This window comes from Phyllobates terribilis, unplaced genomic scaffold (assembly GCF_046119375.1).
Source record: "Phyllobates terribilis strain yellow unplaced genomic scaffold, ASM4611937v1 Scaffold_1__5_contigs__length_1240528914, whole genome shotgun sequence".
NCBI classification, from domain to species: Eukaryota; Metazoa; Chordata; class Amphibia; order Anura; family Dendrobatidae; genus Phyllobates; species Phyllobates terribilis.
In genome coordinates, this window is record NW_027362761.1 from 327,071,541 (window position 1) to 327,087,748 (window position 16,208).

Below are 16,208 nucleotides of genomic sequence, written 5' to 3' on the forward strand. Positions count from 1 at the left end.
CTTTAGAATGTAGCAGACTCCTCTGCTAGAAATATTCAGCTTATCAATAATCAGCAAAGACCAGAGAAGCCTTTTCTAAATCAGACCAAAGTCTATATAGGAGAACGCTGACATAGTCTGATCATAACCTGATATGAAGGGGCAATTGATGTTTGCTCTACGACTAAAAGGCTGTTTTCTCCAACAGCCTACTCTATTAACCCAACGCTAAATATATTTAAGAGGGATGATAAGGACACGTATAAACACATTCTACATCTATATATAGCTGTCCAAACGATAATGATCTCAGCTGCACACAAGCACATTTATGAAAGCAATAAAAGGGTAATTACGGGCAGGGGGGAAACAAAGGTAAGGTAGCCATACACATTAGGTGGACGTTAGCTGCACTTGCTGATTGTGGTTGGACCTGTGGGCCATCTAATATGAGTGGAGGTGGCCAAAGTTTCCACTAACAGCAGATGACAGGGTAAAGAAGGATGGGGAATATGCTATATGAACAGAGGTCTACGGGGTAACGTCTCTCCTTGTGGAGAGTGCCAAGCCATGTAAGGAGGCCTAAAGACCATGCAATGCTCTTCTGGGAAATGAAATATGCAAATTGCCTCTTCAGAGAGGAAGACGACTTGAGCTCTTGTGCCACCTATTCGATGTAGCAATCCTAAAAGTCAATATCGACCCCTTAACAAGCCTTGCGACATGATTTAGGATAAAAGCCAAACCAGATACTCTATTTGCAGACATGTGTTGTTTCGGGATGTTTGCCCTTCCTCAGTGCAAGATTAGACCTTAAACACCCCGAAACAACACAGGTCTGCAAATAGAGTATCTGGTTTGGCTTTTATCCTAAATCATGTCGCAAGGCTTGTTAAGGGGTCGATATTGACTTTTAGGATTGCTACCCCCAATAGGTGGCGCTAGACTCCTAGTCCACTTCCTCTGGGCCTTTTATATGAACAGGAAACGCTCGTATCATCTCATAACTGAAGGGAGGAGATGTAGTAAACAGGTAACACAGCTCCGATGAAAACCATAAACTTATATACTGTGAATGGCATGCATAAGTGACAGTAAGGGACAATATGGCAACATGATTACCTGCCAAAAGGCCCCTTCATTTCCTCCACAGGACGCATGCCCATGCCAGTTTGCTGGCACTGGTATTGCCCGACATTCTTTAGGTCAGGAAGGGTCTTGTTTCTGGTCGGTGGGATGATCACCCCTTGGTGAGTGAGAAGCGTCACAAGATTCTGAGAGCTGGTTCCCCTGGGAAACTCGAATGGGGATATACTCTGAGGAGTGGAGGAAAGAGGAGATATCAGGTATTCATGGATTCAATCCTAAAAAAAGTGAATCATTTGCAGGAGACACATACTTTATGGCACATGTGGTATAAAGAGGAGACACATGTTCATGAATCATCAGCACCTACAATCAGGCTCAATGATAAGTTATGTCTTACAGAGTTGTCTGGTGCTGCTCACCTTCCCCTGCGGATGGCGTCATCTTCCAATACTGAAAGGAGCTGCACCAGAAAAACCCTTTTCAGCTGGTCATGTACATGTGTTTAGTGCTCCATATAGGTTGCCTCCCCACTCTTTCCTATTTTCTAGGACCACGCCACAAACATTCCTTTTATAAGGAACGACTGAAAAGTTACTCCCAGCTTGGCTACATAGGAAAGATTGATAGGGGTCCGACTACTGGGATCCGCACTGATTCTAAGAACAGTCTTCTAGGACCCCCAGCCATCAGCAAGCAATCACCTTGTCAAGTTAGGAATGACCTTTCAATGTTTCCTTAAAAAAGATTGTCACCAGGTTTTTGCCATTTGATATGAGAGCAGCATGATGCAAATACAGAGCAATGTGTCACTTACAGGCCTGCTTGCTGTAGTTTTGATTATATCATGGTTTAATCAGCAGAGTATCACTAGATGCCTTGTAAACCTGCTGAAAGGTAGTCCTCCATATTCACAAGCTTTGTATAAAGCCGCCCCCACCACGGATTGGCAGCTTTCTGCCTATGCACAGTGTACACAGAAAGCTGTCAATCGGGGATATTGGTGGGGTTATACAGAGATCAGTATTCAGAGAACTCCTAGATCTTCAGCAGATAATACAGGGATTTATGACAACGCTGGAATTAGTGTCTCTGCCCATACATTATGCTGCTCTCAGATGGGGTAGCAAAAATCTGGTGACAGATTTCCATTAAACATAGATGTAAAATACTTTTTGTTACTCCTTGATTGGTTAATGGTTTCTTACCTTTGTGGGTGAACCCAGTATAGTTGGAAGGGGGCTCCTATGCATAAACTCAGATAACTTGGGGGAGGATCTGAGAGGTCGAGTGGATTGAAGGCCGTGGATCTGCTGTGGAGAACTTGGCTTTATAAAGACGTCTCTAGGTATAACAGGATCTGACAGCTGTTTCTTTATCTTTTGCTTGCTTGGCTGTAGGTCAGACAGGTTCGGGGCGCTGTTAAGACGGGATCCCATTCTACAATTCTGTGCAGCCACCGGAATACCTGGAAAATGCCGAAAAATAAATGATTCAACCATCCGGCGAGTGGTGAAGCAAATACTGCGATAACATGGTGAGTACGGACCAAGATCCGGTAAAGCTGAAGACCTTGTTCTTTATCAAATAACTTACATTTACCACTTAATGACTCTCCACAATTGGCTCAATTAGAAATACCATTTACAGCCTGATTCTGGTGAAATTGTCTGCGTGACCTATGTGAGTGCTTGTGTGACGTGTCGCTGAGTGACTCACAATGACTCTCATATGTTTACTACATACACCAAAACCCGATGTTCTCATCTCAGGAGAGTGTTGTGTACGCCTAGTATAGATATCAATACTGAGTAACCTCGTCATGGCCACAGTGGTTTGTATAGCACAAATCTCTCTGTCCCCCCTTGGTAGTCGCTTTTATCTACACTGATCCATTGCAAGAAATTCTCAGGTCTATAAGCAATATATTATTATTACAGATTTTCCGTTTCAAAGGCATGGGGACAGAGATACTGATGCCCGTTACTATATCAATAGCAGACAAATAGGGGTTCACCGTGTGACTCCCCCACCAATCAGCTGCCTACGGGGACTGTCCCTTGTATTCTGCATGCTGTACCCACCATAGTCAGGGCTCCTGTTTCTGGGTTCTGCTCCTCCGGGGCTCCTGCTGATGTCCTGCCCTGGTTGCTCTGGGATAGTGCCCACTGCAACACATGGAGGAAGCAAAATTGTAATTAAAAAGAACATAAAGCTTGTAAGAATGAAAAAGTGATAAATACATCACAGTTTTCACGACCTTTTAATACAATGTTTTGTGTGCACAGTGTATTTAAAGGGAGTCTGTATGCAGAGAATGACTGTTCAAACCAAGCACAGGGGCTCGGTGCACCCTGACATGACCAAGCACCTTCCCACCTACTTGTTTTGTACTTATCTCTGCCTCGCTCCTCCTTCAATGATGGCTCAGACTTTACAGGAGGACAGAGATAGATGGAAACATGAAGGTGGGGAGGATTCTGTGCTGACAGACCCCATTTAAAGGGAATCTGTCACCAGGTTTTTGCCACCTAATCTGAGAGCAGCCTGATGTAGAGACAGAAACTTGGACTCCAGCAATGTGTTACTTACTAGGCTGCTTGGTGTAGTTTTGATTAAAATACTGTTTTAATCAGCAGGAGATTATTACTAGAGTACTACTTGGCCTGCATTCATGTAGTCCTCCATATTTCTGACATCTGTATGACCATGGACCCACCACAGATTGGCAGCTTTCTGCCTATGCACAGTGTACACAGAAAGCTGCCAATCAGGGGATGTGGGCAGAATTATACAGCATTCAGAGAACTGCTAGATCTGCAGCAGATAGAACAGGGATTTTATCTAAACTGCAACAAGCAACTCAGTAAGTAACAAATCACTACAATCAGTGCCTCTGCTCCTACATCAAGCTGCTCTAACACAGGGTAGCAAAAACCTGGTGAAATATTCCCTTTAACTCAGTCAATAAAACTATTTACACAACTTTTAATTTTATCTTTGATTTTGATGTTCCTGTATAAGTAGAATAACCTCTTTTTTATGAATGCAAAACACATAAAAATGAGAAAAAAAAAACATATGAAAAAGTGGAGGTTAGATATAAAGACATCAAACAAACATTGACATAGTTGTGGAGGTGAAGTCATATACATTTGGGTATACTATATACAACTTATGTCAATGTGAAGGTTATGCCTTTTAAGCCCTGTTAGTAGCTTCCGTCACAATGACAGAGAAATCAGCGATGCAATTGGAGTTTCTGCTATTTTTAATGGCAAATCAATGGCCATCGTGGTATTTACAGTCGTCAGGCATGATGGTTTCCTTTTACAAATGTAAACTGCCCACAGATGGGAATACAGGCAATAACCATTGTAACAATCCAGCGTACCTTGTGGAGAGGGAATGTATGGTTTCGCTCCTCCGAAAGACAGCCTCCTTGTTGGTGCAGAGGCAGTTTCTACAGGAAAAGGAGGAGAGGTTCCTGCTCTCATGAAATGAAGGGGGCTGGCACTGCTGGACTTACGCACCATGCCAGGTCTGGAAGATGACATACAAAACATGTTTGTTGTGTTGGAGAAATGTAATACAAGAGATCATGTTACCTTTTAATATGCCCAACAAAGAACACCTACACGTGCATACATACGTACATACTGCGGCACAGAGCTGAGGCTACACAAGCAATCTGGCACACTTTGTAATCTAGCCGGTATGCTAATCACAGCTCTGCTTGTCAAAAAACAGCTATTAGATTCCACAGGTTACTAATCACCTACACTACTGACAGCCTGAATCTTCTATGTCCATAGGACGGATGTTCACATCATTACAGGTAGATTACTATGAACAACTGTGCATGTTTGACTGCCGCACAAACAAAAAAGTGCCGCAGCACACTGTGTGCACCAAGGTATTTGCAAACATTGAATAGCTGAATTTTGAATCGCATTACTGCTATATAAACTACTCAGCACACAAATTGCCCAATTCATGTGTGCCCACCAGCCATGACAAGGCGTACCTTTGTTCAGATACTTCCTGTTGTGGCTTGTGAGCACACACAAATTGACTAATTTGTGTGCTAAGGAAATCAATTTTTTGTAAGTACAGTTTATACAGAAGTAAATCAAGTTTGTATATCATATATTCAATGTTTGCATATATCCTGGCGAACACAGTGTGTGACGGCACTTTTCCTACGTTAATGTTGCAGTCACTGCAACTTGCACCTGTTCACATTTGTTTCATTCTGTTAGGAGGTGCTGGCTTGTTATTTTTTTTCAGTATAGCACAAGTCGGGGACAACCAACTACTTATTATATAAATAATAAAGACAACGTCTGTGTATGATTGTTGCAATATGAAACGGGCTTTTAGGCTATGTGCCCACGATGCAGAAATGCTGCATATTTTTTCCGCTTCTCCCTGGCAGGAAAAACACATGCGGATTTTACATGCGTTTTTCCCACCAGGTAGAAGCGTTTGTCAAGCGTTCTTCACATGCATTTCTGCATGCGGGTTATCAAGCGCTTGACAACTTGGTCACAAATTATAAATCCATGCAACCGGCATGGATTTATATAGTGTGACCAAGTAATACTTAAAAAAAAGAATAAAAATGGTAAAAAAAATAAAAAATAAAGATTATACTTACCTTTCGATGGCCCCCAGTGTTTTCTCCCCTGCGTCCGGTCTCCCCGTGTCTCGCGGTGGTCTAAAAGGACCTGGGGTGATGTCATTTAGTCATGTGACAGGTCACGTGACTGCCGACGTCAGCGGTTGCGTGACCTGTCACATGACTAAATGACGTCACTGCAGGTCCTTTTAGACAATCGCGAGCCGCCCAACACACCGACGTATCGCTAAGGAGACCGGGGGCCATCCGGAGTTAAGTATAATCTTTATTCTTTATTTTAAATTCTTTTTTTACAGGTTTTATGGTACACGGTCCAGAGGAGAGCCTCCTCTTCTCCTGACCCGGGTACCATCCGCACACTGAACAGCATAACATCCGCATGTATAAATGTATACATAAGGATGTTAAGTGATTCAATGCAAGTCAATGGCGGCAATTACGCAGAGTTTCCGCAAAATTAATGGACATGCTGTGTATTTTTCCGCAATGATAATCCGCAGCGGAAATTTCTGCAGCATGTGCACAGCACATGCGGATTATCATTGGGGACCATGGGGCACGTATTACCAAGCATTTTTTAAGCGTTTTCGCTGCAGAAATTCTGTGGCAAAAACGCTTGAAAAATGCATAGTGGGCACGCAGCCTTAGTTAGTAATTTAGACTGTGGACTTATCACTGAAGTCAGACTAGACCTTTTTAGATAATAATACTATTAGCAGTTATCTAACCTGCTCCATCTCTAATAGGACAGATGTAGACAGGCAGCCTAGAGAAAAATGCAAGTCGTTCTTATATGGCATACAGGCATACAAACCTCTGTGGCGGGTACTGATTGGGTGACTGTAAATTCTGCTCAATCCTCCGATAATTGTCAACTTGAGATGGGACAGGAATGGGCACAGACTGGCCATATCTACTGGCGGACGCCTGAGACAACCTTAAGTAGAAAAATAAAAGAATACAAGAAGATGTTCTATAATTAAAGTCTTGTCAATACATATGGAAGGTTCAGATCATATTAAGATGCTAATGCCTAGGCCACATTCTAGTTATTCAGTAGGAGTTTGTGCACTTCTCTCCATCCAGTACTGCAATAATGGAGATATCTGGATATGTTACATGTATACATAGAGTGCTGGCTCTGTCGATACAGGCTCTCGAGTTATCTGCTATAGATTCTTTTGTGTCTTGTTATTACTTAGGATTTCATTGTACAGGTTCTAAAGATACAGTCACTTTAATACAGATATTGACTGAGTTTGTGTAAAATGATTCAAACTGATTCACTTTAAAGGAAATCTGTCAGTAGGATGGACCCTCCTAAGCCGTCTACATAGGCATGTAGTTCATAGAGCATTGAATAAAATGATACCTTGATATGTCTTATTTCAGAGAAATCCATGTTTTTCTCAATATGTAAAAGAGCCTGTTAAGATCTATAGGCCGGACACAGATCTCTCTGAGATTCTGCCCCCAGAGATGATTTTAAATGAAAGGTGACCTTACCAGTGTGAGACATGTAATGACTGACAGTCTGCTCTCAGGAACTACATGTCTCACACTGGTAACGGCCCCTTTCATTTAAAATAAGCTCTGTAAGCAAAGTCTCATGCAGATCAGTGTCCTGCCCATAGATCTTAAAAGCTCATATAAGAAAAAGACGGATTTCTCTGGAATAAGACATTGGATCGCAGATATGAAGGTATCAATTTATTCCACTTTCTATGACCTGCACGCCCATGATCCTACTGACAAATTCCCTTTAGCAGCAGCTTGAGGCTTACAGAAATCTGCTCAAGAATCCTTTCCTTTACAGGAAAAAAAGTGGTTAGTGCAAAATAAAACCTGAAAAAAAGCAAAGAAAGACTTTTATCTATGATTTGATCAAATAAAAGAGTTTTTACCGAGATGGACTGGGGGAGCAGCTATATGGAAGCGTTGGGGAAGGTGTTCGAGCCCGGCCTTCGAGACCAGCTGATGTCAACAGAGAACTGAGAAGAAACAGAGATAAGGATGAAGACCTTAAAAAGTATGAATTCATATTACTATGCCCATGTGCCGGATATCTGTCATTTCAAATAATTGGCTCAATATGAAGGGATATTGCACTGCGACACAGAACAGTCAGATCACTCACTATGTGGTATGTGTACTTTGACCTCCATAAAATTCAGTAAAAGTAGAAAATGATCCATCTGCTCAGCTAATGTAGGCATGACAATTCAGGGGTCCGATTATCGGATTAGGTGATATGTTAGTAACTGCACTTACTTACCCACTATACATTAAGGTATCATGAATGGGCTTGCTTGTGGCAGCTTCTGCGAGATCTCCTAGAACATAGAAAACAACCAATTAAGTAAGCTTGAAGCTATAATAAAGCTAATTATAACGTTACCATTATAATCCAACAGGTTTTTGTCTAACAAAACAGACATGGAAGATATAGCAAAATATCTCCATTATTAACTGCATTTTTGATTCTTGCCCAACATTGTCAAAAACACACGTTTGAAAAGCCACATTCATTTTTTATGCTTTCTTTTCTAATTATTATTATCAAATGTAAGACTAATGCAATTTCACTAGAAACTGAAGCTAACCATACACAAGATAGCCCATAGCAGAACGCTCATTGGGCCAGCACCTACATATGCGCCATATGCAGGGGAGTTAGTAGTGGAAGCTATAGGTTTTGTTGAGCCCAGAAATAATCCCAAAGAGCCCAGATTGTCTGGAATGAGCCGACCCATGCATCCAAATGGCAGTCATGTGTTCCATGCAACGAATATTGCAAACTCTTCTGAGATATTCTTGGCGGGAGGGAAGAAGAACCTGCTCCCGGCAGCAAGCTAGCAAACACCTAGCAGTCATTACCAACGGCAAGAGCAATGTAGAAGAGTTGTTGTCCAACCCTCTGGGGGAGATGTTGAGTAGGTAGACCAATGGGTCTAAGGAGACCTCCGGGAATAACAGTGCCTGAATCAGGAATTTGACTGTTTCTCAGAATGGAGTTACGGTAATTTAGTACATGACCAGAAGACGTGAGTTAAAGTATCCACTAAGGACCCACAGCGCCAGCAGACATCTTGGATTTGAGGATTCATCTTATGAAGAAGTGTGATATCGAAGTTTTGCCTGCTTTAGTCCAAGAACGTCTCCCATCTAGTCATATAGGAGTGTTTGACAAACGAGTCCCACTGTGGAGAATTAATTAACCTATAAATGTCAGATATCAACCCTTTAGTGGACAGGCCTCTCCTGCAAAGCCTTTCAAACTGTTGGGGAAGAAACTTTAGGGGAGCCAAAGAGAGATGTTGGTAAGTATTTGATCTGCAAGTATCGGAAGAATTCTTTAAAGGCTTGAGGGGCTGAGGCCACAGATCGTTCTTGAAGTTGTCTGGCAAGTAGCGAGTGTGACTTTTTACCTTTTTTGTAATACTTCTGCTTAGTGCATAGAAGCCACTTCTCAGTCTTACGCATAGACAGGTCTTTTAACTCATCTCTGAAGGCGATCAGTTTCCTCAGGGTCCCAGTAAATGGGGATTTGACCAGTATATTCTCCAAGTATTTAAGCTGAGTAGTGAGGGTGGAATGAAGTTGGCTAGCATTTTTCTTTGACCTAGACCCTTCAGCTATACAACAATTTCTCATGATGACATTATGAGCTTCCCACAAAATGTTTGGGGCAGAAACTGAATCAGTATTTAACTGGAATACTGGTTTATATGTTTAGTTAAGATGCTCCTGATAATGGGATCCTGAATGAAATATTCATCTCAGCGCCAATGGTTGGCACGAGCTTAGGCATTACTGACTATTTAACAGGAGTTTAAATGCGATTGGCTAATTCTGAACACATCCATATCCCCAAATATAAGAGGGTGTTTACACTTATGCAACTGCATTATTTTAGTTGTGTTACTTATATGTTTTCAGTTTGTTTCTCAATGGCTTTCTACAGATTATAGATGACTTTAAAAGGTGGAAAAAGTTCTGAAATGATTCTTCTTGGTATGATTTTTTTACATGACAAAAACCTGGCATTTTGACAGATAGACTGTATGTCTATCTATATATCTATCATAGGCATTGGAGACAAATATACTATCCTTCTCTCTTTCACAGTCAATGGATCCATGAAAAATAAAAACTGGAATCTTTCCAAACCATTCCTATAGCTCTTGGCCAAACTGTTATTTCCCACCTGCCAAAAACCTGAAGGGGCTTGGGCATGAAAACATATCTGAATCTTTGCTTTAATTACCTGGGAAACAGCCCAGACTCCAGACTTTAATTACTATATTCAGACGGAGCAGTCTTAATTAGCTAGCACTAAGCAAAAAGGAAGATCATAGGGACACAGAACGAGCATGACAATTGTCCTATTAGCCAGTGGAAGTCACTTGGCCTGTCCTTTTCGGTCACTGAGCTGCATTGAGCTTGAAACTAGAAGGGGCTTCAATGGGCAACAGGGGCTTTCAAAGTGCTGCATTTATACAAAGCTTTATGCAAAGTGCTCTGAAATGCTTGGAAGTGTGCTGTGCCTCGCTTTCCTGCTTTTCACAGCGTGTCAGGCAGGGAGACAAGTCCGTAACTGCTAAATACTTAAAAGAAACAATGGTTGAGACTTGAATGGAATAAAGAGTTTCAGGCGCCTCAAAGAGCAATAATCAGTCATTTGTGAAGCTGGAATGTCAGAACATGTCAGCTGGATTAGTCCTAGGTGAATGGATTACATTTGCAAATCTCGTCTTTCATTACCTATGTCAGTGGGTTGTCTCAGTGATGTACAAGTGCTTCTCACAAAATTAGAATATCATCAAAAAGTTAATTTATTTCAGTTCTTCAATACAAAAAGTGAAACTCATATTATATAGAGTCATTACAAACACAGTGATCTATTTCAAGTGTTTATTTCTGTTAATGTTGATGATTATGGCTTACAGCCAATGAAAAGACAAAAGTCATTATCTCAGTAAATTAGAATGATTAACAAAAAACACTTACAAAGGCTTCCTAAGCATTTAAAAAAAGTCCCTTAGTCTGTTTCAGTAGGCTCCACAATCATGGGGAAGACTGCTGACTTGACAGATGTCCAGAAGGCAGTCATTGACAAACTCCACAAGGTCCCAGAGTTCCAATTTTCATTTGGAAATCAAGGTCCCAGAGTCTGGAGGAAGAGTGGAGAGGCCACAATCCAAGCTGCTTGAGGTCTAGTGTGAAGTTTCCACAATCAGTGATGGTTTGGGGAGCCATGTCATCTGCTGGTGTAGGGCCACTGTGTTTTATCAAGACCAAAGTCAGCACAGCCGTCTACCAGGAAACTATACAGCACTTCATGCTTCCCTCTGCCGACAAGCTTTTTGGAGATGGATATTTCATTCTCCAGCAAGACTTGGCACCTGTCCACACTGCCAAAAGTACCAATACCTGGTTTAAAAACAACAGTATCACTGTGCTTCATTGGCCAGCAAACTCGCCTGACCTTAACCCCATAGAGAATCTATGGGGTATTGTCAAGAGGAAGATGAGAGACACCAGACCCAACAATGCAGACGAGCTGAAGGCTGCTATCAAAGCAACCTGTGCTTCCATAACACCTCAGCAGTGTCACAGGCTGATCGCCTCCATGCCACGCCACATTGATGCAGTAATTGATGCAAAAGGAGCCCGACCAAGTATTGAGTGCATTTACTGAACATACATTTCAGTAGGATAACATTTCGGATTTTAAAAACATTTTTCAAGCTGTTATAAAGTATTCTAATTTACTGAGATAATGACTTGTGTTTTCATTGGGTGTAAGCCATAATCATCAACATTAACAGAAATAATCACTTGAAATAGATCACTCTGTAATGACTCTATATAATATACGAGTTTCACTTTTTGTATTGAAGAAATGAAATAAATTAACTTTTTGATGATATTCTAATTTAGTGAGATGCACCTGTATACACATATATATTTTTTCATATCACTATCTACATGAAAAAATATAATAAATCTTGCAATTTTCCTACTAGTCCTAATATTAGACTGTTTTGTACAGAAAGCCACATGGACATAGGATGCAAAAGACTGGCTCAAATCCTATTTATTTATATAAAAGTTTCTGATCTGGGCAAAGGTTATTGTGAAGGGGATTGGAGGAGGTGAGCTGTGACATAACGGATTGTGATTGCTGGATCCTGTGTTATCAGCGGGTATAGAGGTGTTACATGTCATTGTAATCCTGTCTGTGCTGATAATGAGATTGCTGAAACGTCATCTGTTCACAATAGGAAGTGTGAGTCTGGTATTAGGCTTAGCTGCCAGTGTGACAGTTGCAAAATTTCTAATATATCTAGTGTAATAAGAAAAAATATATATATTATGTGTTTTGAGTATATATAGGTGATTAGATGGGTGCAAAAACTCCCCCAAGGATACAGGTCAGTATCTCATCAAAAGCATACAAATCCAAAAAAGGAGGCAGCTCCATAGAGAGAACTGAAATGTAACATATCTATCTGTCTATCATCTATCCCATAGCTATCTATTATCTATTTATCTATCTATCTATATATTATCTATCCATATATCTATTTATCTATCTATCTATATATTATCTATCCATACATCTATTTATCTATCTATCATCTATCCATACATCTATTTATCTATCTATCATCTATCCATATATCTATTTATCTATATCTGTCTATCATCTATCTATCTATCTATCCATCTATCTATCTATTATCTGTCTGTCTGTCTGTCTGTCGTTTTCTGATGTAACATTCCCTTTAATATTATATTGCTCTCAATAAACAAACCTTGGGTACTTGGAAATTGTGCAGGCACCATAACAAAATCATCGGTGTCACAAGAGGAGTTTTTGCTGCTCCCTGCAGATTCCTTTGAACCTTGAAGAAATCCTGGAGAATCAGGAATTGGGGAAACCAGTGTTTTTTCCTGCAGTTGCTGCAATTCACCTAGGGATTGCTGGGAGTAAAAGAATTAAATCACATAAATATGAAAGTAGTAGTACTAATTTACCATTTAATGTATTAACACTGCACTGCATACCCATCTATATAGTGGAGGCAGGTATAATAGAGAAATAATAGAGATGCAGGAGGAGATAGACAAGATATTGGAATATTGGAGGGATGGGGGAGCTAATGATTGATTTATACATAATGATGAATTACAACTGACATTGTGCAACTACCACTTCGGACACTGAATACAGCTAGAAAGACCATTAAACAGAAGGTATCAGGACTATTGACACTAGTGGTATGACTGCATTACCTGTATTATAGTGATTCAATGTGCCAGCACGGCGATATCAAGCTGTGAAAGCACATGCAAAATAGCCTGGCAGTGCATTAGGGGTGTATTGATGCGTCTTAAAGGGAATCTGTCACCAGGTTTTTGCCAACTAATCTGAGAGCAGTATACTGTAGGGGCAGAGACCCTGATTCCAGTGATGTGTCACTTAATGGGCTGCTTACTGCAGTCCTCCATAATCATAAGCTCTGTATAACTCCAGCATCGACTGGCAACTTTCTGCCTATGCACAGTGTACACAGAAGCTGCCAATCAGTGGTGTGGGCGGGGTTATACAGAGCTCAGGGTTCAGAGAACTGGTAGATCTACAGCAGAGAAAATGGATTTTATCAAAGCTGCCTAGTAAGTGATACATTGCACGAATCAGGGTCTCTGCACCTACATAATGCTGCTCTCAGATGGGGCAGCAAAAATTTGGTAACAGATTCCCTTTGTTACACTCCCACAATGCACTTCCAATCTAATTTGCATAGGTCTTCAAAGCTTGATTTCTCAGTGCTGTTACACTGGATTACTGCAAAACAGGAATCAATTTAATTGTTGTATTAAGACCAATTCAGCCATAGCACCAGCTTCAGTAGAAAAATCATCCTGATTATGTTGAACTTCTGAAAAGGAAACAATCAACCAAATTTTCTAAAAAAATGGCTGCAAACAGTGTAGTAAAGCAGTGATATGTGAACACAACCTAGGAAGAAAGTAACCAACACTTACATTCAGTCCATAAGGGGGGTTATACCTGAAGGGGCTCACTGTGTCCTGAATGGGCCTGAACCCCCCAATATTGATATGCTAAATAGCAGCATTCAGCCATCTCAGCAGATGCCATGGATTGTAGTCTCCAATATGGCAGGGTTTGGAATAAATTAGCAGCTTTCCTCCGGCCTTTCTTTAGGAAGGCTCCAGACCGAGCTATCTGCTGCCACACTTGTAGGTGTAGTCCGGCTCTGAATGCCGGGGCTCCGCTTCCTACAATCAATAGGTCCAGCTTGATCATACACAGATCGCTGGGTGAAGCCAAGCACTGACCGTTTACATAGTGTAGAGTGACATTTATCTGTAATAAATGCAGGATTGAAGGGATTTAGGCACTTCTTAAGGCAAATCGATATACTTACAGGTGGAGATGCCAAGTGTGACGTGGAAGAACTGCTACAAGAACTGCCCGAGCCTGAGCTGGGATATGACGGCATTGGCACAGGAGCAGCTAGAAGACAGAGAGGAGTATTACCGCGGCTGAATGAGAACGTATCTAATACAGGAAAGCTTCAGCACACATTTACTAGGTATTAAGATATTCACAAATGTTCAGATGGAGATTAATAATTAAAGGGAATCCGTCACCAGGTTTTTGCTATCCCTTCTAAGAGGAGCATAATGTAGACCCTGATTCCAGCGATGTATCAGTTACTGGGCTGCTTGCTGCAGTTGTGATAAAATCATTGTTTTTCTCTGCTGCAGATCTAGCAGTTCTCTGAATTCTGAGCTCTCTATAACCCCACCCACATCACTGATTGGCAGCTTTTGTGTACACTGTGCATAGGCAGAAAGCTACTAATCAGTGGTGAGGGAGGGGTTATACAGAGCTCATGAATATGCAAGAATACCTGGCAGCAGGTTTACTAGTCCTCTGGTGATAATCTCCTGCTGATAAAATAGTGATTTTATCAAAACAACAGTAAGTAGCCAGGTAAATGAAACATCGCTGGAATTAGTGTCTCTGCCCCTACATTAGGCTGCTATCAGACTAGGTGGGAAAAATATGGTAACAGATTCCTTTAAAGCTGTTGTCTGGGAATGATCTGTTGATTACCTACGACCAGCTGAACACAACAACCCCATACATTGCTTCACGGCCGCTGCCGAGTGCTGCACTTAATTTCTTATTCGCTTGAATGAGTGATAAAGGGCAGTGCTAAGCAATGGCCACCAAGTCACATACAGGGCTTATATCCAGCTACTGCCGGAGCCAATATCAGCTGATCAGTGAGAATGTCAGGTGTCAGAGCCCCACAAATCTCATACTGATGATCTAGCCTATAGGAAAGTCCTTGCTAGTTCAGTCCTGGACAACCCCTTTAAGAAATTGGAAATAAACGACATAAAAAATAAGTTAGATATTATACACTTTATTATATAATGCACATAAAAATATATTCCAATAAGAAATAACAAAATAAAGTGAACATACACACATGGAAAAAATACATTTATACACCACTACATGCAAATTCTACCCATATAGTGAAGCAATGGGATTGGCATTAAAACCCCCAGAGCTACATATTAAAGTGAATCTGTCAGGATAATTTCACCCCCAAACTATTTATATACACATGTAGCTCTTTCAAAGACAAGTCCAGCAATACTTTTTACATGACCAGTACATTCCTCTATTTCTGAGAAATCAGCGTTTGAATTGTGAGGCTGAAGGACTATGGTAGATCTGAAGCCTCTGTCACTCCAGATCTACACCCCACCCAGCGCTGCCTCCTCTTACTGCTTGACTGACGGCTCCTTTGCCTGAAGACACACAATATAAATGCTGTCAGTCAAGCAAGAGGGGGCAGCCCTAGGTGGGGAGTAGAGCTGGAGTGACAGAGGCTTCAGATCTACAGCCACATTTACATATCAATTAAAATGCTGATTTCTGAAGAATGGAGTAACAGACTGGCGAGGTAGAGGTATTGCTGGACTTGTCTTTGAAAGACCTACATGCGCATATCAATAGTTTGGGGGTGAAACCTTGCTGACAGGCTCCCTTTAAGAGTATTACAGTAAATAAAGCATTATGGAAATACAATATTCCAAAATGTTTTCAATATTAATTTCTCATTTTATTTAAGATCTCTGCTTGCTAAAACATTCATTGTTCACTTCTATGCGATGAAAATCAGTCTGTGCCATGTTATGGCCACACATACTCAGCTTATTACCCAGACCTAATAACTGAGCTATAAGTCTAATGAGACGTGTTCATCACATGGCGCTCAGGACAGATTTTTACCCCTGACGAGTGCTATTTATTTATTTTTCATGGGCAGCACTCATACCTATGACATTCTATGGGGCTGTTCACATGTCCGTGATTTTTTGCGGACCAATGGCTCTAAGGATCGGCCATGTCTCTGCAATTTTATGAATGTCAGATTATACTTGG

The 16,208-nt window shown here is 41.1% G+C and overlaps 1 protein-coding gene across 3 annotated transcripts in view; it reads right to left on the minus strand.

Moving 5' to 3' along the window:
• Positions 1-16,208, minus strand: part of ULK1 (unc-51 like autophagy activating kinase 1) — a 92,358-nt gene that overhangs the window by 12,995 nt on the left and 63,155 nt on the right. For all 3 annotated transcript variants that reach the window (XM_073676092.1, XM_073676093.1, XM_073676091.1), the window contains exons 12-20: positions 14,167-14,255; positions 12,529-12,697; positions 7,983-8,040; positions 7,612-7,698; positions 6,522-6,644; positions 4,460-4,608; positions 3,150-3,233; positions 2,274-2,533; positions 1,102-1,295 (exon numbers count right to left, since the gene is read on the minus strand). In XM_073676092.1, coding sequence (XP_073532193.1) covers positions 1,102-1,295; positions 2,274-2,533; positions 3,150-3,233; positions 4,460-4,608; positions 6,522-6,644; positions 7,612-7,698; positions 7,983-8,040; positions 12,529-12,697; positions 14,167-14,255 — 1,213 coding nt within the window. The remainder of the gene's footprint in view (positions 1-1,101; positions 1,296-2,273; positions 2,534-3,149; positions 3,234-4,459; positions 4,609-6,521; positions 6,645-7,611; positions 7,699-7,982; positions 8,041-12,528; positions 12,698-14,166; positions 14,256-16,208) is intronic.